Source organism: Mustela erminea, chromosome 13 (genome assembly GCF_009829155.1).
Source record: "Mustela erminea isolate mMusErm1 chromosome 13, mMusErm1.Pri, whole genome shotgun sequence".
Lineage (NCBI taxonomy): Eukaryota > Metazoa > Chordata > Mammalia > Carnivora > Mustelidae > Mustela > Mustela erminea.
The window spans coordinates 76,956,564-76,980,523 of record NC_045626.1 but is presented as its reverse complement, the minus strand read 5'-3'; the positions used below and the strand labels follow the sequence as shown (position 1 = coordinate 76,980,523).

The following is a 23,960-nucleotide window of genomic DNA, read 5'->3' as shown; positions in this document are numbered from 1 at the left end:
CCTTGGCCTCTTTCTTTAGGCTTAAGATCTGCCCTCATTTACATGTATTCATTTAGACTTTTTGTGCCAGTAACTTAAATATCAGATCTTCAGTCAGGGTTGATCTTTGAAATTATTAGAGCTAATGATGAGAGTAGTAGCAACAAGTGCTACCACGCAGAGTACTTAACACATATGAGACACTGTTCTAAGCACTTTACCTCTGTTAACTTATTTCATCCTCACCACAGCTTTTTGAGAGAGCTACCACTTTATCCCCACTTCACAGGTAAAGAAGCGAAAGCATGGAGAGTTAAGCAGTCTGCCTGAGCTCACACAGCGTGGTATCTGGTAGAGGAGGACCACATTCTGTTTCAGACCCTGAGCTAGCAAGGCAGTTTTCCCACAAGAACTGAGCCTTACTCATCCTGCATCCTTGATTCAAAGTATAGAAAGCAGGTGTTCCATCCATGTTGGAATTGGTGCAAAGTGCCAGGCCATCAAGTTAGCACAAAGGATTGTGTCATTTTGGTTTAAAAAAAAAACAAGACAAAGAATGAATCAGAACTCTGAGAATATAGTATTTTGGAAATATCTGGGCCTGTTTTGAGTCCTCACAGAACATTTAAAAATAAAAACATTTAGCCTTTTCTCTCTGGCTTCTGAAATAGTTTTTATTAACTAGCAGTTGGGCTCTGACACTGAATAATGGCCCTCTTTCAGAAACAAAAGTGGATTGACATTTGTCCTTTTTTCCTTTTTCAATTAAGCCTGTGCTGCCAGAGTTGCTGGTCTTTGATGTTGCGGGATTACGTTTGTGACCATGATTAAAAGGGTGATAATAAAACCATTATAGTGCTCTAATTTTAAAGTTAGTTCAAATAAAACAAAATTAGGTATGGCCCCTATTTCACGACAGTGCACTTTCTAAATATTAAAGAGCACATACTTGGCATAGACAGGACCAACAGTCATGCATTGACTTTCTCAGGCATCCCCTTGCAGGAGTAACAAACATCAGACCTGCCTCACTCCAGGGGCTGAGTTTTTAGCATCCCTGAAAATGTGACTATTCTCTGTGTGACTGTTAGTTTTCGTCTTTTGTAAAAATGGTAATAAAATGGGAAGAAACTGGAACAGGAGGCAAGAACTAACTGTAATCTTAAGTCCCTCGCCATTGCTTGCTCACAGCATGTCCTGTTAGGCCTGACTTTGCTGACCCGTACCTCCGGTTCCTCACATGCTCTCTTCAGGGTTTAAACCAGAGTCTCTGAGGTTTTAACTTTCAGATTGCATGTTTTCCTTTGAATGAATGCATGTTCTGTTTGGAGATTTTACTTTATTAGAAGTGATAGTAATAGGGGCGCCTGGGTCATGATCCCAGGGTCCTGGGATCGAGCCCCGCATTGGGCTCTCTGCTCCGCAGGGAGCCTGCTTCCTCCTCTCTCTCACTCTCTGCCTGCCTCTCTGCCTACTTGTGATCTCTGTCTGTCAAATAAATAAATAAAATCTTTAAAAAAAAAAAAAAAAGAAGTGATAGTAATAGCTCTAACATACTACATATTTAACGTGTGCTAAACATGTTGTCCGTGTTATTGCATTTTAATGCTGACATAACTTTAAAGATATTTTAATTACCATTTTCAGATGAGGAAGGTGAGGTATAGTAGTTGTATAATCTCTTAAGGTCACCGAGCTGTTTACTTTGTTCTTCCTTCTCTCAAAACTTACCATATTTTGTCTCGAGTTCCTTGTGTACTTCTCGTACCATCTGCCACATATACAAATACTTATTCTGTGACTTACGTTGGCTGCTTCATGAGTATTCATCTCATCTCCTTCAGCTGTTTGAGGATAGAGATTGTGTCTTATATTTCTTTATATTCCTCATAGGGGTTTGGAACTTTGTCAAATTTCAAACTTGAAAGTTAAAAAATAAATAAATGAGTAGCTTCTCTTCCCCCCTCAATCTTTCTAAGTTCATGCTGTGATTACTGGTGATTCTCCCCAGCCTCATATTCCTGAAGATCCTGATCTTGATTTGATGTTTACAATATTATTTTCTTGGGACGCCTGGGTGGCTCAGTGGGTTAAGCCGCTGCCTTCGGCTCGGGTCATGATTCCAGGGTCCTGGGATCGAGTCCCACATCGGGCTCTCTGCTCAGCAGGGGGCCTGCTTCCCTTCCTCTCTCTCTGCCTGCTTGTGATTTCTCTCTGTCAAGTAAATAAATAAAATCTTTAAAAAAATATATATATATTATTTTCTTTCTTTCACTTTTCTCCCTAGGTTGGTATCTTATGAATTTACTTATTTTTAAAGAATAAAAATAACTTAATTTTTCTCAATATTAAGATAATACATATTTCTGTAGAATATTCAAACATTACAGAAAAGTAATTTTTTCCAAAGTGAAATCTATAGGAATCTAATCCCCCAGAGATAATCACAGATAACATTTTGATGAATGGCCTTCCAGACATTCTTCTAGAAGAATGTATGTATGCATATATGCATATAAATAAATGTACACTCATAATTTTGTATGCTGGAATCAAATGTTCTATGTTTTTTACTTTAGATTACATTATGAAATCTTCCCATATTAATACAGGTAGATGCCTGTAGCATTCCATGACTCTGATTAACGTTTTCCATCCAGTCAGCTAATAGCAAAAATTTAGGTTGCTTCAAGGTTTTTACTATTAAAAACGATGATGTACTGAACATCCTTATACAGCCATATGTCATTTTACTGTGCCTTTGGTTTATTGCAATTTGAAGTTAATGGATTTTTTCCAAATTGGAGGTTTGTAGCAACCTTCATCGAGCCAGTCTCCAGTGCTATTTTGCCAATAGCCTTTGTTTCCTTCATGCCTCATGGGTTGCATTTTGGTAATTCTTGCAGTATTTCACACTTTTTCATCACTATTATATTTCTTCTGGCAATCTGTGACCTGTGATGTTTGATGTTACTACAGTAGTTGTTTTGGGGTGCCACGAAACACGCCCACAGGAGACGTTGACTGAATCAGTAAATGTTGCGTGCGTTCTGACTGCTCCACTGCTCTCCTGACGGCCGTTCGCCCATCTCTCACCCTCTCCTCAGCCTGCCCCATTCCAGGCGACAGAACAATATAGACATCAGGTCAGTTAATAACCCTACAGTGGCCTCTAAGTGCTCAAGTGAAAGAAAGAGTTGCACGTCTCCTCACTTTAAATCCAAAGCTGGAAATGATTAAGCTTAGTGAGGAAGGCACATCAAAAGTCAAAAGAGGCCAAAAGCTTGGCCTCTTGCGCCAACCGTTAGCCAAGTGGCGGAGGCAAAGGAAGAGATTTTGGAGGAAATGACAAGCGCTACTCCGGGGAACACATGAATGATAAAGAAAGAAAACTGTCTTCTTTGCTGATCTGGAGAAAGCGTATGTGGTCTGGATGGAAGATCAAACCTGGCACAACACTCCCTGAAGCCGAAGCCGAGCCCAGAGCAAGACCCTGACTCCCTTCCACTCTCTGAAGCTGAGAGAGGGGAGGGGCTGCAGCAGGAACGAACGTCTGAAGGTAGCCGAGGTGGTTCACGAGGTTTAAGGAAAGACGCCGTCTCCATAACACAGAAGCGTGAGGGGCAGCAGCAGGTGTAGAAGCTGCAGCGAGTTCTCCAGAAGCTCCAGCTGAGATGGTCCATGAAGGCGGCTCCACTCAACATGATTTTCAGTGTCCATGTAAGAAAGAGCCTCCTATCTGAGGAAGACACCGTGGAGGACTTTGGTAGCTAGTGAGGAGAAGTCAGTGCCTGGCTTCCAAGCTGTGAAACACGGGCTGACTCTCTTGTGAGAGGCTAATGCAGCTGGAGCCTCGGAGCAGAAGCCACTGCCCGTTCTGCAAACCCTCAGGCCCTGAAGCACGATGTTGCATCTACCCGACCTGCGCTCTGTAAATGGAACAGCAAAGCCTGGACGACAGCACCTCTGTTCACAACGAGACTGCCTGAATATTTCAAGCCGGCTGTTGAGACTCAGAAAAAAAGAGATGCCTTTCAGAGTACCACTGCTCACTGGCAGTGTACCCGGCTGTCCGAGAGCCCTGATGGCATGGAGATGTACGAGATTAATGTTGTTTTCATGTTTGCTAACACAACATCCATTCTGCAGTCCGTGAACCAAGGAGTCGTTTTGACTTTCAGGCCTTATTATTTAAGAAAGACATTTGAAAGGCTAGAGCTGCCATAGATAGTGTGTCCTCTGATGGGTCTGGGCAAAGTAAACTGGAAACCTTCTGGAAAGGGTTCACCATTCTAGATAACACCAAGGACTTTCCTGATTCATGGGCGAGGTCAAAAGAGCAATGTTAACAGAGTGTGGAAGAGGTTGATTCCAATCTTCATGGAGGACTTGGAGGGGTTCAGTGGAGGAAGTAGCTGCACATGGGGTGGGAACAGCAAGAGAACGAGAATTAGACGTGGAGTCTGAAGATGGGACTGAATCGCTAGAAACTAGTGCTAAAACTTGAAGCAATGAGGACTTGCTTCTTGTGGATGAGCAAGAGTGATGGTGTCTGGAGTTGGAAACTGCTCCTGGATGCTGGGAAGACTGTTGATGACAAAGCATTCAGAATGTTCCACACACTCAGTTGATAAAGCAGCAGCAGGGCTTGAGAAGACAGACTCCAATCTTGAAAGAAGTTCTGCTGTGGGTAGAATGCTACCCAACACCATCACCTGCTACAGAGAAACCCTTCATGAAAGGGAGAGTCCATTGACATGGCAAAAGTTGTGTCATCTTATTTTAGGGAACTGCCATAGCCCCCCAGCCTTCAGTGTCCACCACCCCGATCGGTCAGCAGCCATCAACATGGAGGCAAGACCCTCCACCAGCAAAAAGAGGACTTGCTGAAGCTCAGATGATGGTTAGCATTTTTTACCAGTAAAGTATTTTTAAGCTGAAATAAGTAAATTTGTTTAGACGTAATGTTATTGCACACTTCATAGACTGTAGTGTAAATACAATTTTTTTTGTGCACTGGAAAACCAAAAAATTCATTTTACTCTCTTTACTGTGATATTCTCTTTATTGTGGTGGTCTGGAACCAAACCAGCAATATCTTTGCCATATGCCTGTAACATAAGTTTTAGGTAAAGAGAAAATTTCTTTTGCCTACACCGTGTATCTGAAAGAAGGCAATATCAGTTAGTAAAGCAGCACAGCAGGTGTCTCCAGCCACAGTGTTATCATGTAACAACAAAAACATGTGAGAATTCAAGAATACAACATGAATTATGTGAATTCTTCCTTCATAGGTGATGAACTACGAGTTGTTCAGAAAAACAGATTCCTCTTAAACATTAAAATGAAGAGCTTGGGGGAACCTGGCTTGCGCAGTCAGAAGAGCATGCAACTCTTGACATCAGGGTCATGGGTTTGAGCCCCACATTGGGTATAGAGATTACTAAAAAAAAATAAATGAAATTTGGAGTGCCTGGCTGGCTCTGTCATTGGAGCATGACACTTGACCTCAGGGTCATGAGTTTAAACTCCTACACTGGGCATAAAGTGTACTTAAAAAAAGAAAAAATTAAAATAAAATGGGGCACCTCATTAGCTCATTTGGAAGAGCATGCAGCTCTTGAACTCAGGGTCGTGAGTTTAAGCCCCAAACTGGGTGTAGAGAGTACTTAAAAAATAAAATAAAATGAAAGGCTTGAGCATTGTAAAACTTCATTTCATTCTGTTAAAATCTCAAATTTTTTGCTTAAGAGAATTGTTAAATTTCTGTGTTTGCTCTGGCTTAGTAGTAAAGTGCTTTGCAGAGTTTAAAGAGGATACTCTATTATAACATAATACATGAAACATAACTTACTAGGAAAAGTAATTTTCTTATTTTTTAAGACTTTTTCTTTTTAAGATTTTATTTATTTATTTGAGAGAGATCACAAGTAAGCAGAGAGGCAGACAGAGAGAGGGGGGAAAGCAAGCTCCCTGCCAAGCAGAGAGCCTGATGCGGGGCTTGATCCCAGGATCCTGGGATCACAACCCGAGCCGAAGGCAGAGGCTTTAACCCACTGAGCCACCCAGGTGCCCCTTTTAAAAAGATGTTTATTTATTTATTTGACAGAGAGAGAGCACAAGTAGGCAGAGCGGCCGGCAGGCAGAAGGAGAGGGAGAAGCAGGCACTCCACTGAACAGGGAGCCTGATGTGGGACTCAATCCCAGGACCCTGGGATCATGACTCAAGCCGAAGGCTGTCGCTTAATCGACTGAGCCACCCAGGTGCCCCCAAAAGTAATTTTCTAATAAGAAAATATAAACCGTTGTTCTCCAAACATGCATCCAATATTCCAAATATGCCTCAAACACCAGTGATGTGTTAAGTAATGTCCTGGATACCAGAGCTCAAGGTCTAGCAGGAGATAGATTAAAATAATTAGTAAAATATGCTTCACACTAGTTGCAACCTAAGACGAGAGACCAGGAAAAGAAAATGCTTTTCTTTGGCTACCAGGGTGGCTCAGTCATTTAAATGTTTGCCTTCAGCTCAGGTCATGATCCCAGAGTCCAGTCCAGGGATCTAGGCTGGATCTAGTCAGGCTTCCTGCTCAGCGCCACCTCCCACCCCGGCTCGTACTCCCTCTCTCTCACACACTCTTTCTCTCTCTCAAATAAATCTTTTTTTAAAAAAATGCTTTCCTTTGTGTGGTTCAGTAGATTAAGCTTCTGCCTTCGGCTCAGGTAATGATCTCAGGGTCCTGGAATGGAGACCCACATCGGGCTCTCTGCTCAGCACAGAGCCTGCTTCCCCCTCCCTCTCTGCCTGCTTCTCTGCCTACTTGTGATCTCTCTCTTTCTGTCAAATAAATAAATAAAGTATTTAAAATTTTTTAAAAAGAAAATAAATTAAAAATGCTTTACTTTGAATATTTGCAAACATCAGTATTACTCCACTTCTTATGCCTTAGGTTTTGTTTTGCTTACATTTCATTGGGCTTCTTAAGGATTGAATCGGTTCATTCATCACTTAGGAGGTTTTCAGCCATTATTTTCTCTCCGGTTTCTCTGCCCTTTATGCACTTGAAGTTTATACTTACAGAGCATGTGCTGACCTATCTCTTCTGTCTTCCCTCTCTCTTTCTGTGCACTTCTGTGTGGATAATGCCTTCAGACTAGTCTTATTCCTTCTGATTAGTCTTTTAATTTGGTAATTTGCTTTTCAGTTGTTTCATGTGTTCTTAAACTCTGTTCATGACGCTTGTAAGAAGCTACAAGGCTTTTTTCCAAAGTGGGTTTTGTCATTTTACACTCCCACTAACTATATACAAGAATTCTAGTTGTTCCACAATTGCCAGCATTTTGTGTTGTCCATCTTTTGAATTATAGTCTTCTTAAGGATGTGTCAGGTTATCTTGTGGTGGCTTCAGTTTACATTTCCCTGGGGACCAGTGGTGCTAGGCATTTTTTCATGTGCTATTGGCCATTTATAGGTCTTCCTCCGTGACATGTCTGTTCTATTTCTCTGCCCATTTAAAAAATTAGGTGTCTTTTTATTATTGAGTGAGAGGTTTTTATATATTCCAGATATGGGTCCTTTGTCAGATGTATGTGTTGCATATACTTTCTCCCAAACTAGACCTTACAGACTTTTTTTTAAAGATTTTATTTATTTATTTGACAGCAGAGATCACAAGCAGGCAGAGAGGCAGGCAGAGAGAGAGGGGGAAGCAAGCTCCCCGTCGAGCAGAGATCCCGATGCGGGGCTCAATCCCAGGACCCTGGGATCATGACCTGAGCCAAAGGCAGAGGTTTAACCCACTGAGCCACCCAGGCACCCCCAGACTTATTTTTTTTAATGATGTCTTAGAAATCTTCTATTTTGATACTACCCATTGGGTTTTAATTTCAGTTATTATAACTTTTTCTTTCTAGACATGTTGGTTCTTAACCTTTTATGTATCTAAACAAAATAAACAAAGTTGTCTTGCAGTTTCATCTGTCTTACAATTTATATCTGGTCGTTCTAGGATCTGAAGTCTTTGTGGATTTGCTTCTGCTGGTTCTTGCTCATGGGTCCTTGTTTTCATGGGTGTGTTTGGCTTTGTTTCTGTTTTACTTACAATCTGATTGGTTGTTGTTTTATTTTTTTAACTTTAAGTCATCTTTTATTCAATCTGATTGTTTCTATTAGAGAATTGTGGAGATAATTTGAACTTTGAATGGAGGTACCATCCTCCAGAGATGATTTATTTTCTTCTGCCACATGTCTAGGGGCAATACAAGTCTGATTTTTTTTTTTTTAAATGATGTTAGAAATACAGAGAAATTAGAAAAACAATATGGAAATTTTAATGGGGTGCCTGGGTGGATCAGTCAGTTGAGCATCTGTCTGACTCTTGGCTTCGGCTCAGGTCACAATCTCAGGGTCGTGAGATCGAGCCCCGCCATCAGGCTCAGCATGGAGTCAGCTTGGGCTTCTCCCTTTTGCTCTGCCCCTCCCCCCACATGGGCACACACGCTCTCTGTCCCCCTCTCTCAAATAAATGAATAGATAAAATCTTTTTTAAAGATTCTCATAGACCCTTCCAGCTTCCCTTAATGTCAACATCTTATGTATCTATTGTACACTACAGGAGATTAACACCGGACTGAGACTGACTGGGATGTTGCCAGTTTTCCCACCAGTATTTATTTTCTGCCACAGGATCCAGTTGAAGATCCCCTATCGCATTTAGTTGTCATGATGTTTTGTTGTTTTGTTTTGTCTCCTTCAATCTCTGACAAATCCTGTCTGTTTTTGTTTTTCTTGAACTCGTTACATTTGGAGCGTACTGACCAACTACTTTGTAAAAAAGTCCCTCAGCTTACATTGTCTAATGTTTTGTCACGATTAGATTGAGGTACAGTTTTATAGCAGTAGCACAGATGTGTAGTTATGCCTTTCTCAGGGCACCCTGTTGAGGACGTGTGGTGTTATTCTTTTTACTGGTGATACTAACTTTTATCTCTTATTTAAGGTAGTGTCTGCTTGGCTTCCCCTCTGTGAGGTTACTATTTTTCCCTTCATAATTAATAAATCTTATGGAGAGACACTTTGAGACTGTGCAAATACCCCATTTCTCATCAAACTTTTGCCCAATCATTATAATATTCATCCTAGTTCCTGCCTGCAGTGCTTATTACTGTGATGCGCGCTTATTGGTGATTTTCTGTTGTCATCATTCCTTCTACATTTATTGATTGGGATTCTTCTGTAAGAGAGAGCTGCCCTTCCCCCTCACATTTATTTTGTTCATTTATTTATCGGTGTGAACTCATGAATATTTCTCTTACTCTTTGTGCTGTCATCCATAACTGTTGTTTTATTGACCACATGGTCTTAGTCTTAGCCATTGGGAGCGCCTTCAATTTAGCACCTATGCCTGTTCAGTAGGTCTCCATCATTTTATGAGCACTTCCTTTCTTTCCGGCATCACAAGATAATCCAAGCTCATCTTGTGTTTTTCCTGCCCCAACCCTGGAGTCAGCCATTTCTCCAAGGAGCCTTGGTTCATTTAGTAGAGAATGGCATTTAGAAACCAAATCTGAACAGTAGTTGTTCCCCTGGGATGTTGTTACTTTGGGGCCCTCTCAGAAGACAGATTTAGGACATAAGGAAAATATACTAACACTGGGATACTTGCCTAATAATGATTTTCATTAACAAACATCCATAATTATTTCTCAACTTGTCCATTTGTATACATACTAGTAAGTTCATACTGCTATCTCTGATTCCAGTCTAGCAGCACAGAATTCATTCTATTCTTCTTTCCTTATTTGTGTCTTATTTTTCTGCAAGAGAAGAACCTCGTTCTCATTATATGTGATATATTTACTTATATGTTCAATTCTGTTAAACATAGAGTGGGGTCAGAATCTCTTATCCGTCTCTGTGAGAAACAAATTTATTAACTACAGTACAATGTCCGTGTATATTCTTTTTCTCTTAAATGTTACAGTGTAGTCAAAAGACTATTTTCCAGTTATTTCGTTTAGTTATTTTCTCCATGTCCTTCCTTGTAGTTTCCTTATTCATTTGTGGTGTAGTTAGGTTTATTTCTTACTGCTTGTATTCCATTGGGTGGTTGTAATAATTTGCATACATGAAACATTAACATAGATCTGTCACTGTATTTGTCAGCTCCTCGATGCTTCCAAGAAGTCTTTTCTGGTTTACGCAGTATTTTTAGTCATTTTCAGTAGGAGGGTCAGTCCCCATAAGCCATATAACTAGATATGAAGCCTTTCTTTGTAAAAGTAGTAGTGAAAGTCTTATTGTCTTCAAACATTAAGGAAAATATAAATACATGACAAACCTCACTTCTGAGTGTTATTTTTGAAAACCTTTGGGAGGAATTGGCATATGGAAGCCTAGTGAGAACAAAAAGGTGAATTTAATTTTTTACATTGATTTATGATCATCTAGTAGATGGCTGTCACTATTTTACTATAAATAATCAAGAGAGCAAAAAAAAGGGTTGTCATGTAATATGTTGTCAGTAGGCTCATGGCACCCATTAATGAATTTGAAAGTTTTTCACAATAAAACCTGGAAGATAAGAAAATACAGGTCTCTGGATAATTGGATTTTTCAGTTAAGCAAAGGCTAATAATAATCCCATTTTGTTTTATATTGGTGTAGATTTTATTTTCTTTTTTTTAAGATTTTATTTATTTATTTGACAGAGAGCGATCACAGTAGATAGAGAGGCAGGCAGAGAGAGAGGGGGAAGCAGGCTCCCTGCTGAGCAGAACCTGATACGGGGCTCGATCCCAGGACCCTGAGATCATGACCTGAGCTGAAGGCGCAGTGGCTTAACCCACTGAGCCACCCAGGTGCCCCTAGATTTTCTTTTCTAAAGCATATTCATCTCCCTTTCTGACACAGTAAGGTTGTCGACTGCATTTCTATTCAAGTGCTACTTACCCACCAGTGACATGTATTTATTATAATTGTGAAATACGGGAAGATCCCAAATGCCTAACCATAAGGAGTCATAAAGAAATCCTAGAATAGCTCTGCTCAGTAGAGGGAAAGTAATGTGTCCTAGATGGTACTCTAACCAAATCAGGCATATCAGGGAGAAGGAACACAGAGTCATTCTGTTTTGCCAACTTGAGGCTTAATTAATAATAACCCAAGCACTCTGATTATAAAAAGGAGTTCATTCCAGATAGTTCAAGGGTATATAAGTATTGGGCTTTTCATCACTCTTTAACAGAACTAGAGTAGTTTCTCAAATGTCTCATTTTCTTTATCATCCAATCTGTAATCAGTGAAAGTAAAAAAGACAATGTTTTTGAAATAAGAATGTTAGAAATAGGGGTGCCTGGGTGGTTCGGTCGTTAGGCATCTGCCTTTGGCTCAGGTCCTGGGATTGAGCCCCATGTAGGGCTCTCTGCTCAGCGGGAAGCTCACTTCTCCCTCTCGACTCTCCCTGCTTGTGTTCCCACTCTTGCTGTCTCTCTCTTTCTGTCAAATAAATAAATAAATTCTAAAAAAAAAAAATGAATGTTAGAAATTAGTATCTAAAGATTAAAATGTTTCATATTACCCAGTGGTGGCAAGGTATTGAGAAGCAGGCGTATTTGTACTCTGTTGGTGGGGATAGAAACTGGTGCAATGTTTTGGGGGTGTAGTTTGGCAATACCTATCAATGTAAATATTCATAACCTTTTTTTTAAGATTTTATTTATTTATTTGACAGAACAAGAGAGGGAACAGAAGCAGGGGGAATGGAAGAGGGAGAAGTAGACTTCCCGCTGAGCAGGGAGCCTGATACGAGGCTCGAGCCCCGGTTCCTGGGCTCAGAACGTGAGCCAAAGTAGACACTTAACTCTGCTTAACGATTGCCACCCAGGCGCCCCAATATGCTTACCTTTTACCTAACAATGCCACTTTTAGGAATTTATTCACTTACAAGATATTCTCCCACAAGCACAAAGATGGTTAAGCAAGGATGTTTTCTGCAGCAGTGTTTGTAATAGCAAAGAATTGGAGCACTCTAAATGTTCATAAGCAGGGATTAGTTAAATTATGTTATATTCACATAACTAAACAGTTGTTAAAAAGGATAAGGTAGATCTATATATTGGCTTGGAAAGATGTAAAATACATGTATGTTTGTGGGGCGCCTGGGTGGCTCAATGGGTTAAAGCCTCTGCCTTCGGCTCAGGTCATGATCTCAGGGTCCTGGGATGGAGCCCCACATTGGGCTCTCTGCTCAGTGGGAAGCCTGCTTCCTCCTCTCTCTCTGCCTGCCTCTCTGCCTATTTGTGATCTCTCTCTGTGTCAAATAAATAGATAAAATCTTTAAAAAAAAATACACGTGTGTTTATTTGTTTGTTTGTTTATTTTTAAAGTAAACTCCATGCCCAGCATGGAGCCCAATGCAGGGCTTGAACTCACAACCCTGAGATCAAGGACTGGGCTGAGATCAAGAGTTGGATTCTGAACTGACTAAGCCACCCACATGCCCTATATGTATTTTTAAAGGCAAAACTTTTGTAACGTTTTAGATATGAATAGACAATTTCTAGGACTCACATGAAATATCTGTAATAGGAATGATATTAAAGATCTCACTGGAGAGTGGCAGTGATGACTAAGGATAAATGGGGACTGTAACTTATCTCAGTCCTTTCAATTTCAATTAAATTCTCTAATTATTTTTATTCTGAACATTTGTTACTCTTATTATGGAAAAAAATTTTGATTTCAAAAAGCAAAGAACAAATACCTGAACTAAAACTATACCATCTTATATTTGCCTGTGATTACAGATGTCATACTTTGCCACATTTTTGCCATAGCTGTTACTGGCTGCTTCATCAGGCACAGTAGCCAGGATCATCATTCTGAGAAGGTGACTGTGTAAGTCCCTGCCATTTTCCACTTTAAGACTGAATTGGGCAGGGCGCCTGGTTGGCTCAGTTGGTTAAGCATCTGACTCATGATTACTCATGATTTTGGCTCAGGTCTTGATCTCATTGGTCATGGGACTGAGCCCTGTACCAGGCTCAGCGCTCAGTGGGTAGTGTGCTTGAGATTCTCTCCCTCTGCCCATGTGTGTGTGCTCCTTCTCTCTCAAATAAATAAATAAATCTTTTTAAGGGGGGGTGGAGAAAAAGAACTGAATTGTCCCAGTATTACCCCCCTACCACGATCACCAAAAAATGTCTTAGGGCCATGACTGCTACCCCAAAACTAGAAGTAGGAAAATTTGTATCTGCAGGAGGGGTATGGCTTCTGAATATTGCTGGCTGTTGGATAGCTTTGAAAGGCCACCAGGAGAGCAGAGCTAAAGGATATGGCTGCCAAATATTTCAGTGTTTTTCCATATTTTTTAGCTTGACCCACCACCTCCATGATATTGGCCAAATCACTTGACAGGCTGCCCTCAGTGGAAACCCAAGAAGTGAACTGTGCACACATGATGTTCTCAGTAGCACCTTGTTTAAAACAAAAACAAAAAAGCAGAAAGACCACCGATCCTTAGGTCTTTTGCCATTTCCCACAATTCTCGTAAATTTGTATGCATTGTACTATTTCTTTCCTTCCTTTTTTCCCCTAAACTTAGTGATTCAACTCAATCTCACAAGGTCCTGAATTGGAAATAGGGAAAGGAGCATTCCTCTAGACCTGCCCTTTTTGTAATAGTATGGAAAAGAGGAGTAGGTCTATAATCTGGCCAAGTGTTATTCAAGTTAAACAACTCCCTTAACTTCTGTACACACACATATATATGGTAGGATAGGAACTCTAATCCTGATCATCTCACTCAACTTTTTTCCTTTCCATTGTTCTATCCCTCCTCTCAGGAGCTGAGCAAGTCCCTTTAGAGAGATCACTTTTGTCCTGGCTAACTCTGCTACTTGAGGAACTTCAAAGATGGTCTGAAGTTTGTTATAGAGCTAGGACTGGCTTTGCAGGCTTCCTCATCCTTTGATCAGAAAGCATCTAGAACATTAAAGTTATGTATAAACTTAGATTATTACTTAATTTTTATGCAGAAATAGCTTTTAATCATCCTGTTAGTTCTAACGATCTGAGCCAAGGTCATCTCTGAAGAAGAAAATAATTTACATTAGCTCTTGCATGTGGGAGTGGGTTTATCACTCTGAGTGATGCATCCCCTCCAGCGCCGTAACAGGCAAATGACTGGCCGCGTGGCTGGAGGTAGCTGTATGCATGGGAGAGCGCAGCACTGCGAAGCCAAAGACCAAGGCATTGCCACTTTTTCTCAGCCTCTACTTCCTTGTGTGCAAAAGGAGGTCAGCTACTCCTGTGTCTTAGGCCTTTTAGAGATTCAAATAAGAGATGTAGGTTAAAAGCCTTTGTGAATAGTCCATCCCTGAGCACATCTAAGGAGTTAACATTTAAAAGAGACCCATTGGAGCTTAGCGGTTAAGAGCTCAGACTCTAGAGTCAGGCTACCTGATAGGAAGAGACCATTTTTACTTCTAGGAAGATCATTTTGAGAGGAGACTAGTGTCCAAGAACATCTCTAATACAGCTTGGGCAACCTGACCGCCGATCCGCTGCGTCTCAGGGCCTTGGTTGTTTCACCATCCCTGTCAAGCTGGTGATATTCAGAATAAGGTCACCGACCTGAATTACCCAGTGCTTTTTGTAAATCTAAACCTATTTGAAACCTTGATTGTCAGTTGAATTCAGTATAGGCAATCAAATTACAGCGTTTATTAGAAGGAATTTTCCTTATGAGCCCTAAGTTCTATTAAAAGAAATTTCCAGAGTCTTAAATTAAATTTCTTAGCATTTAAGAAGGAGAAAACAAAGAAAAAGAAGCCTTGCTGACTTGGACTGGTCAAACTGCTAAAGGTTTGGTTAATAGTGGGACAAAGAAAAAGGAAAAACTCTTTTCAAGATACAAAAAGGCAGTACAAGCCTGCCTCAGAGATATTGCCGGTTTGGTTCCAGGCCACCACAAAGAAGCTAATACACATTAAAGTGAGTAAAATGAATTTTTTGGTTTTCCAGTGTTTGTCATTTCCTTCATAATCTCTTCTTTTGCATCCGTCACTTGGGTAACGGTTGGCGCAAGAGGCCAAGCTTTTGGCCTCTTTTGGCTTTTGATGTGCCTTCCTCACTAAGCTTAATTATTTCTGGCTTTGGATTTAAAGCGATGAGATGTGCAACTCTTAATTTTACTTGAGCACTTAGAGGCCACTGTAGGGTTATTAACTGGCCTGATGTCAACATTGTTGTGTCTCAGGGAGTGGGGAGGTCCGAGGAGAGGGTGAGAGATGGGGGAATGGCCGTCAGGAGAGCAGTGGGGCAGTCGGAACGCACCCAGCGTTATTGAGCAAGTCCCTGTCTCCAGTGGACGTGTTTCGTGGGACCCCAAAACAACTACTGCAGTAACATCAAAGATCACAGGTCACAGATTGCCAGAAGAAATATAATAGTGATGAAAAGTGTGAAATACGGCAAGAATTACCAAAATGCAACCCATGAGGCATGAGGGAAGCAAAGGCTGTTGGCAAAATAGCACTGGAGACTCGCTCGATGAAGGTTGCCACAAACCTCCAATTTGGAAAAAACACAATCTCTACAAAGTACAGTAAAGTGAAGTGCAGCCAAACAGGGTATGTCTGTATTGAAGTCCTAATTTGGAGACAAGACAACCCAAAGTTTACCATTCTGATGCCATCATTTACTGAGAAGTTGGCAGGTTCTTTCATTTCCCTGAGCCTGTTTCCTCATTAGTAAATTGAGCATGACAGGCACTACTTTGGTTATGACAATTGAGATAATGCATTTAAAGCATTTAGCACAATTCTTGGCACATAGTAAGTACTCTGTACATACCACTTACGTTATTTTAGGCAAGGATGACTAACATTGTGTTTCTAAGTGATTAAGAAAACTAAAAAAGCTGGTGGTGTCTGTAATTAAATTTAGAATAAGGAAGAAGAGGTGGTTTGGTTTTATTTTGTTGTGTATGTGTAACTGTTTAAAAATTAGAACTGTAGGCTGAGATTCTTACACGGCCATCTAGTTCAGGGGAGCAACATTTGTTGAATCTGCAGGACCAAGACAAAGATGGACCGTTGCTTATACAGCACTTGAAGATAAAAACAACTGTTGAGGTGCACCTGGTGGCTCAGTCACTTGAGTGTCTGACTCTTGATTTTAACTTGAGTCGTGATCGCAGGGTCATGGGATTGAGCCCTGCGCGGCATCCGTGCTTGCCAGGGAGTCTGCTTGGTGGGAATCCTCTCCCTCTGTCACTCCCTCCAACCTTCCTGCTCTCTCTAAAGTAAATAAATACATCTTAAAAAAAAAAAAAAAAAAAGCTGGGGAAAGAAACTATCAAACATGTATCTGTTAATGTGAGAGCCTCACTAAACAGCTAGCCTACCGTAGCAGCATTATTACTGTCTCACCTCCTAACCACTTCAGCACACAGTGATCTCTCCCAGGAACTCATAAAGCTTACTGACCCTTTTTTGGCCTCAAAAAAAGCACTGAGGCAGTTAATTTAACCTGTCCTGTGGCTCTTGTCTCTACTGGGCAGTGTTCAGGGCCAGTGCACACGGGGAAGCTGGGCTGGGACTCCTGGAGAAGGACTAGAGCTCAGATCTTAGCAAGGAAGCATTCTTTCAGAATACTCTCCTGCACGTTCAGGAGAGGGTGCCGATACACTAAATGTCTTTGGTGTTTTGCTGTGTTGCAGCCTTAGAGAATAAATGGATCAGGGTGGGAAGTCAGTGCCTGAGCCAACAGTCCCCAAGAATGTAAAGTTGCATGAGATGTCCTTGAGGACCGAATGGCAAAAATCTTAACAGACACCGGGATGTGTGGCTGGCTCAGTTGGTGCAACATGCAACTATTGATGCCAGGGTTGTGAATTTGAGCTCCATGCTGGGTGTAGAGATTACTTTAAAATAAAATCTTTAAAAGAAACATTCTTAACTGGGCTTGGTTGGTTAAGCTTCTGCCTTCAGCTCAGGTCATGGTCCTGGGGTCCTGGGATCAGGTCCCACATTGGGCTCCCTGTTGAGTGGGGAGTCTGCTTCTCCCTCTCCCGCTGCCCTTCTCCCATGCTCGTGCCCTCTTTCACGTTCTCTCTCTGTCTCTCAAATAATAAAAATCTTTAAAAAATAAAAATAAAAAATCTTAACAAACATGACAGGGAGCTTCAAATAGTGCCCATGTTGAATGGAAATGAGCAATGGAGACAGAGATGACTTACTTGGGCCCTGCTGAGGAAATAAAGAGAAAATAAAGGAATGAGAGAATATAGATAAAGACATTTCTAGGAGAGAAATAAAGGAGTTTCTGAAGGACTAGGTTTCTCTCTTACTCTTTCATGTAAAACACTGAGACTTTCTCTGGGTTTAGTAGATGCTCGCGCAGCTTTTGCTATGTGCAGAGTAGTCATGACGGTATCGAACATTTGAGAGCTTACTATTCCTAGGCCTGTTTCCTCTGACTAGCAAAGCAGTCTTTACCAAGACTGACTCGTCCGCAGTGGAAGTAGGGGGGTTGGTCTTGTTTGAGCACTGAAGAACACATGGACCGGGGGTGGGAAGCCAGCATCTCATCCTATGCTCCTCACAGAGTAGGAAGTTGCAGAGAGACACTTGGGAAACGAAAGGCAGGAAAATGTTAACAGACTCCCTTTGCACTGAATCCACTGAAGCCTCCGAGTCGCCCCCTGAAAGTCTCCTCTGCTTGCAGGCATCAGAAGTTGAGAGACAACTCTCCATGCAAGTCCATGCCCTCAGAGAAGACTTCCGGGAGAAAAACTCCTCCACCAACCAGCACATCATCAGGCTTGAAAGCCTTCAGGCTGAGGTGAGCCGCCCTGCGGGGCCGCGCTTACAGAGGCAGCACTTTTCTCAGTGGAGGCGCCGCAGTAGGTCTTTCAGATAAGGCGTTCCCTGAAGTGGGAAGACAAAACCCTGCTGTATCTAAAATCTCTGAAGAGAGATGTCTCAGTGAGAAACTCAAGGGGGAAAATTTGATTCATGATGCACTGGGTCTGGAAGAGTAAGGCTGCTCAGAGATACTGATGAGTGCGCGGAAATCATGGGTGACCTACTTTTACTGAGTATGTGGATCCGGCCAAGAACGTTCTTGCCGACCCTAAACAGACAATGGGAAAGAGGATTTCAGGTCCAGTTCAGCCCACCTTAATGGGACCTGTGATATTCTCATGTACAAAATGAGGGTAACAGACGTAGCTACTCCATAGGGCTGTTGTGTTTGATGAGTTAATACAGAGAAAGCACTCCGTGTGGAGGGTGTGAACCAGAGCATGGCAGGGTCTCTGACCCTCAGTGGGCCAGAGGAAAAGAAAAAGTAGCACTTAGTGGACAACCCTGTGAGAACCCAGCAGTGGGAGGTGAGAAGAGGGGAGTCCTATCACCGGCCCAAAGTGGGGGGCTCTTCGCTTCCCCCTCAGTATTCCATTTAATCTGATGCTGACAGCCCCTAAGCCGATTGTCCAGACAGCAACCCTTAGGCTAAGTTCCACTTAAAGGCACAGGCTAGGGCCAGATACCTCTGGTCAGACCCAGAGAACCCCAGATGGCTGCTTCCCTGCTTTGGAAATGACCAATGATGTTTTTCCTAAAGTCTGTCAATATCTTCTCTTTTCTCCTGCCTGTCATTCCCTTCCTTTCTCCCTTCCCTTGGAAATACTACTGGTATTGAGCAGCAGGTTCTTGAAGTAAGTAGTTGATTCTGGTGGGGTTTGGCATGCCTGTCTGTGACCACTCTCGTGTGCATGACTTGCCATTAAACTGCCTTTGCCAAGCTCTGACTCCTTCGAGTTGCCTGTTTCCCTCTCCCCTCTGCTTACTATTTTAAGACCCTCGTGACTCAGGGTCATTCCCGGGAATGTTAATTGGCAGATTTGATCACAAGTTTCAGGGTATATAGTCTGGGGTGATGGAGTGTCGATGCCTTGCTTCATCTGGCAACACTGCTGCTTTACAAAACCAACGTAAGACGTTGGTCAAGCACGTTACTTCATGTAGCTCTGACTTCTAAGTTTTTTTAAGGGGCCAAGATTATCTGTCAGAACTATTAAATCATTATTTCACTGAGTGGAACTTGAGACACAAAGCTTATCCATGGAAGGAAAATGTAAAGGTCAGAGGGTATTTAAATGAAAATCAACTAGAGTAAGAATTCCTTCACACGGGAAACATGCTTCAGTGTGGGGAATAGTGGCCCCATTCACAGAAAAGACCTATTCGTTTTTGTCCCTCACCCAGGTGCACACTTGAGACAGTATTTCTTTGTTTGGCCAGATACCTGATCTCTCTGGACAAAGACCACATACTTCCATTTCCCCAGGACAGCATCCTATCTGATTGATCAGTGGCCGGGGAAGATCTGGGCTCTCTGAACAGAATTCTGGTGTGGACAGCAAGAACAGACAAAAAGCAGAGGGGAAAGGTGGATTTCAGAGAACCTCAGACACATTATACATTCATTTTAAAATCTCCCCAGGAAAGCGCCGAAGTTTGGTCCCCTTAATGGACTGTTCTCCAAGCCAAACTGAGAGTGGAGAACATCTTAACCATGTTGGGAGCAAGAAGCTGGTTGAGAGATAAGTTCAGCAGGGAAATGATAGGTGGGAGGAGCCAGTGGGACCTGCATGCAGGTCTTGGGAAGGTTTCAGTGGCCCCTTAGCGGTGCAGTGTTGTTGGGGTGAAGCATCGCTGGCCCATGGAGTGCTGGCATAGCTCCTGAGCCTACAGACCTTGAGGCCAGGAGATTTGGCACCTCTTTACATTTTGCCTTTGTTTTCTCACTGACATTGAAAAGACTAAACAGGCCTTCCTAAAAGAAGATTTATATCTCTTGAGACTGGCTAGATATGCAACGTACAAACACACTGGCCTGTTTAATAAAAGGAGTGAAATTCCTCCTATTCACAAATGACTTGCTCAGGCAAAAAGACACTGACTAAAATCATTTACTTACTTATGTCCATGTCCTGTTGCTTCCAGGACACAGGCTGAGGCAGGCACTACTTTGTTTCTGTACCCTGCCACTCCCCCATTAACTTGGAGAACCAGGTCTGAACTGTGACCTCTAGAGCCAGACCTGTTTGTTAGCAGGGGGAGGAAGTACAGAAGAGAGCTATAAAAGTATGACAAGACAGCAGCTCAGTAGGCTGTTCCAGGCATTTTCCTGTGCCCATGACTTGAGAAGGAAGAATGGAACCACAGTTTGGGTTCCACTCCCCCATAAATTATGGGGTTGAGGTGAAGTTACAAGCAGGCAAGGTGGAGCCCTTCTCTGTCTTATCTGTGGAATTTCCAGAGCACTGACCTTCCCTTCCTCTGCCTGGCATCCCACATTCCAGCTTCCCAAAGCTCCTCTCCCACCCCTTCCCAGACAGGTTTCTAGAAGGGAGGGGCTTCCTCTCTAGCTTGGGAGTTCACAGCTATTCTCTCCGAGATGGGGGCACCGGGCCCCTGGGCAGAGCACTTGGGGAAACCTCGGCCTTCATGTTTGGGGCTCATTCCTCCCTTCCTGCTCATCAGCCTGGGTGTAACTGCACACCACCCTTGTGACTCTCCACCCTTTCAGATCAAGATGCTGTCGGATCGGAAACGGGAGCTGGAGCATCGTCTCAGTGCCACCTTAGAGGAGAATGACCTGCTCCAGGGGACTGTGGAGGAGCTACAGGACCGGGTGCTGATTCTGGAGAGGCAAGGCCATGACAAAGACCTACAGGTACTGAGACAGAGAAGCTGTCCTATAAAACCGGGGCCAGATTAAAAGAGCACGTAGCTGCCTGCCCTGCAGGAAAGCTGATGGGCCAGCACCACCATAGGGGTCAGGAGAAGGTAAAGCCGAGGTCTCTCTACTGGCCCTGTTGTCGTTCTCCTTAGGCACCCACCAACTTGGTGAGTCTGGCTCTGCTGAAACCAAATACATCGCTACCCACAAGTCATCCTTCCAATTTGTTCAAGCCACTGGCCCCTGGAGCAGTTTCAGTGAGTTCTTTCTGGGCTATTAACATGACTGGAACATGAGGAGTGTCATTCCGCCTCCTAGGGTTTGTGAAATCTGCTAGCGGTTCAGAGGGAGCCTGTGATTTCCTGTGCGTGGCTCACAGTGCTCTCTGCCGCTGTTTCCCGGGCTGATGCATTTAGCCAGCTTGCACTGAGCAGAAATCACAAAGCTGCCCACTGAACACAGCAAGACTCCCATCCTGCTTCTAACAGTGGCTAGAAAAGGAATAGGCTGACCCTTTGTGAACTTAATCGGCTTCTTTTTCCTTCCTAAAGGAAATCGCTTCATGGCCACATTTGTCCTTATCTGGGACCTGCCACCTAGTCCTCAGCTAAATCCCCAGGCTCACACTTGACAACCCCCTAAACAAAACGATAATTGCTCCTAGCCGCCCCGGAAACAGAGTATGACATCTGCTACAAAGGCAGCTTTGCCGGAGTGGTCTAGGAGCACCTGGGGCCAGTGGCTAAGAGCGTGCCCCTTCCCCTGGGCGCCCTCGGAGTTTGTCCAGCAGGGGGAGAGATTGCGGTGGCGGCGTTCGTGCGCCGGTGGTCAGCCAGATGTGTGCCAGCACCAGGCAGGTCCCTCCCCAAAGACCAGTATGGCAGGCCCCACTGGGATCAGCGATTGGCTGTTGAGGAAGACTCCAGGATGTGGGATATGGAAATATCTTAGGCTAACATCGCTTATTATTGATACCGTCAGCTAAGTTGCCATCTAAGTGATTAACCTCTTTACGGGCAAACGAGCAGTTTTCCACCCTCTGGGGTTTTTGTGCCTTCAGCTTGGGATGTGGCACACAGTAAGGCTTCCATAGATGTTGACTAGAAAATGATGCTGGCTAAAGCCTCACAGCTGTTTCCAAGACAGAAAGGAGTCAACTCATATTCTAAGATTGCTGTGGTTAAGGGTGATGAGTGTTTGTATACTTCATTACAGGGAACAGAGCGCTTTTGCATACATCCTGAAACTATGGCTTAGAAAAAAGTGAATCATTTACCAAATTCGTGTACTAAGTCCTTGGTTGAAGTGAAATTAGAGCCCTCCGGCCTGCTTCCCGCGGTGCTCGGTGACAGTGTCTAGTGCCTGCCGGGCCTCTGCATGTCAGCATCTCACCAGCACTTCTGAACCCCTTCGAGGCACTCTTCTGAGGTTGCGCAGGTAGAGTGTGGAGGAGAAGGAAAGGTACAGAAAAATGCGGAAAGACCCTTGCCTAAAAGACCTTTTCAATCTCGCTTGAATTCACAAAGGAGAAGTCCTTATCTCAAACCAAGAACTGGGGACAAAAGGACAGGAAGAGCAGGACTAGCGTGTGCGATCCAGCACCTTGGCTAACGCCATGGGCTGTGCGCGCTCTGGCTGCAAGAGCCCCAGGTCAACCTCGAGTCTGCACGTCTGCTCTCTTCCAACTGAACTTTTTCAACAATGAGAGTGTCGCTCCTTGCATGGCCTGTATCAAATCAGGCAGTGCACACTTGCATTTGGAGAATATGTGTTTATGGGCTGAATTCTTATCATTCCCACCTTTTTGTGAATGAAATTTTTCTTAAGCTGCTGTTAATTACCAGTGTTGTCCAGAAACCCTTTTCTGTTGCTAAAATGGCCTGTACTGATACAGGAATAAACATGCCAGCTTACTCAGGCGGTAGTTGAGAGGTCTAAGTCAGACATGTGAAATGCAGAGCTAGTGGCCTTGGAATGTATCTAATTCCATGATTTTAATCCTTTGTTTCAGATAAAGGATGAGAGGAAGGCTGAGTAGGCGAGCATCAGGCCTGCATAACCAGTGTAGCCCCCTTGAATCTAGGCCACCATGTGGCTGGGTTCCGCTGTCTAATGCAGATTGTCTAATGTCTAATGCTGACCAACTCCAGCTCTCTCTTTTTTTTTTTTTTTCAGGCTGACAGTAGGTAGAAAAATTATTACTTGTTGAATACCCAATAAATTAGAAAACTGGACATTAATACCCAGTAAAGGATTTCGTCCCTCTAAGGATCACTTAAGTGCCCTCTACAATTCATACACCCCTGGGCATCTTACCGGTAGGTGCAGGGACCTCGTCCCAGGATTTCTTCAGCAGAAAGCATAGGCCCCACTCTGTGGGGTGACCCAGGAAACAGAGGGCCTGCAGGACGAAGTTTGCTCTGACACATAACATCATAGTGTCTTAGTTCCCTCAGTGCGAAATGGGAGGTGTTTCCACCTCTGCCAACTTTTGAGGGGCATTGAATATTGTAAGCTTAAACTAAGGCATTTGGTGTCTTCCCTTATCTATATATACATAGAAATATATTTGAGTGTCATCTTCATCATACAAAGGAAGATATTTATAATTTTAAGGGTTTCTTGTATTTAATAGACTCCTCTGGTTTGGTTTTTCTACGTGGGTTTATGGATCAGTCAGTCACCAGAGAGGGCAGACCTGTCCTGGTCTTTGGTTCTCTTGCTGTTATAACTAATTAAGCACCCTCGAGTGTGCATGAGTAATTGAACTAATTTTGTCCAGTGCATGAGAACCTGTACTTGTCTGTGCTGAACTTCTCCTGCTGGGATGTATGTGGAGTTGCCTAGAAAATAATTGTAAAGCATTTTGCCAACGTAGTATACCATTTGTAATTGTGCCAAATGCTTCCTAGGAATTTTTTTTTTTAACCCCAATTTCTTCTGTGTTTTCTCAAAACTGGGGCTGGAGGAGTTCCCACTGGACCAGCAGGTACTGCTGACCCATGGGAACCATGCATACAGAGCAGGCTTGCCCACTCCTTTTTCATTCTCAGAGCAGCCAGGCTCCAGACTCTTCCTGGTAAAGGCTCATCTGATCACTGGTGCCATTAGCCAGCCGTTGTCTGATACTAACCCGCAGAGGCAGGACCCTAGGGCACCTAAGCAGTGGGTTGGAGGCTCTGCAAAGCAGCTCGCTGCACTCATGAGGACTCCAGAGCTCAGAGCT

General features: G+C 43.1%; 1 protein-coding gene across 5 annotated transcripts in view; it reads left to right on the top strand.

Annotated features, from left to right (window-relative positions):
- The window catches only part of BICDL1 (BICD family like cargo adaptor 1), a 101,952-nt gene that overhangs the window by 57,239 nt on the left and 20,753 nt on the right, over window positions 1–23,960 (top strand). For 2 of the 5 annotated variants that reach the window (XM_032309177.1, XM_032309176.1), the window contains exons 3-4: window positions 17,711–17,827; window positions 20,582–20,728. In XM_032309177.1, the coding sequence (XP_032165068.1) occupies window positions 17,711–17,827; window positions 20,582–20,728 (264 nt within the window). Of the gene's footprint in view, window positions 1–17,710; window positions 17,828–18,692; window positions 18,705–20,581; window positions 20,729–20,886; window positions 20,992–23,960 lie in introns of all 5 variants that reach the window. The other 3 variants (XM_032309172.1, XM_032309174.1, XM_032309175.1) reach the window with 3 other exon arrangements.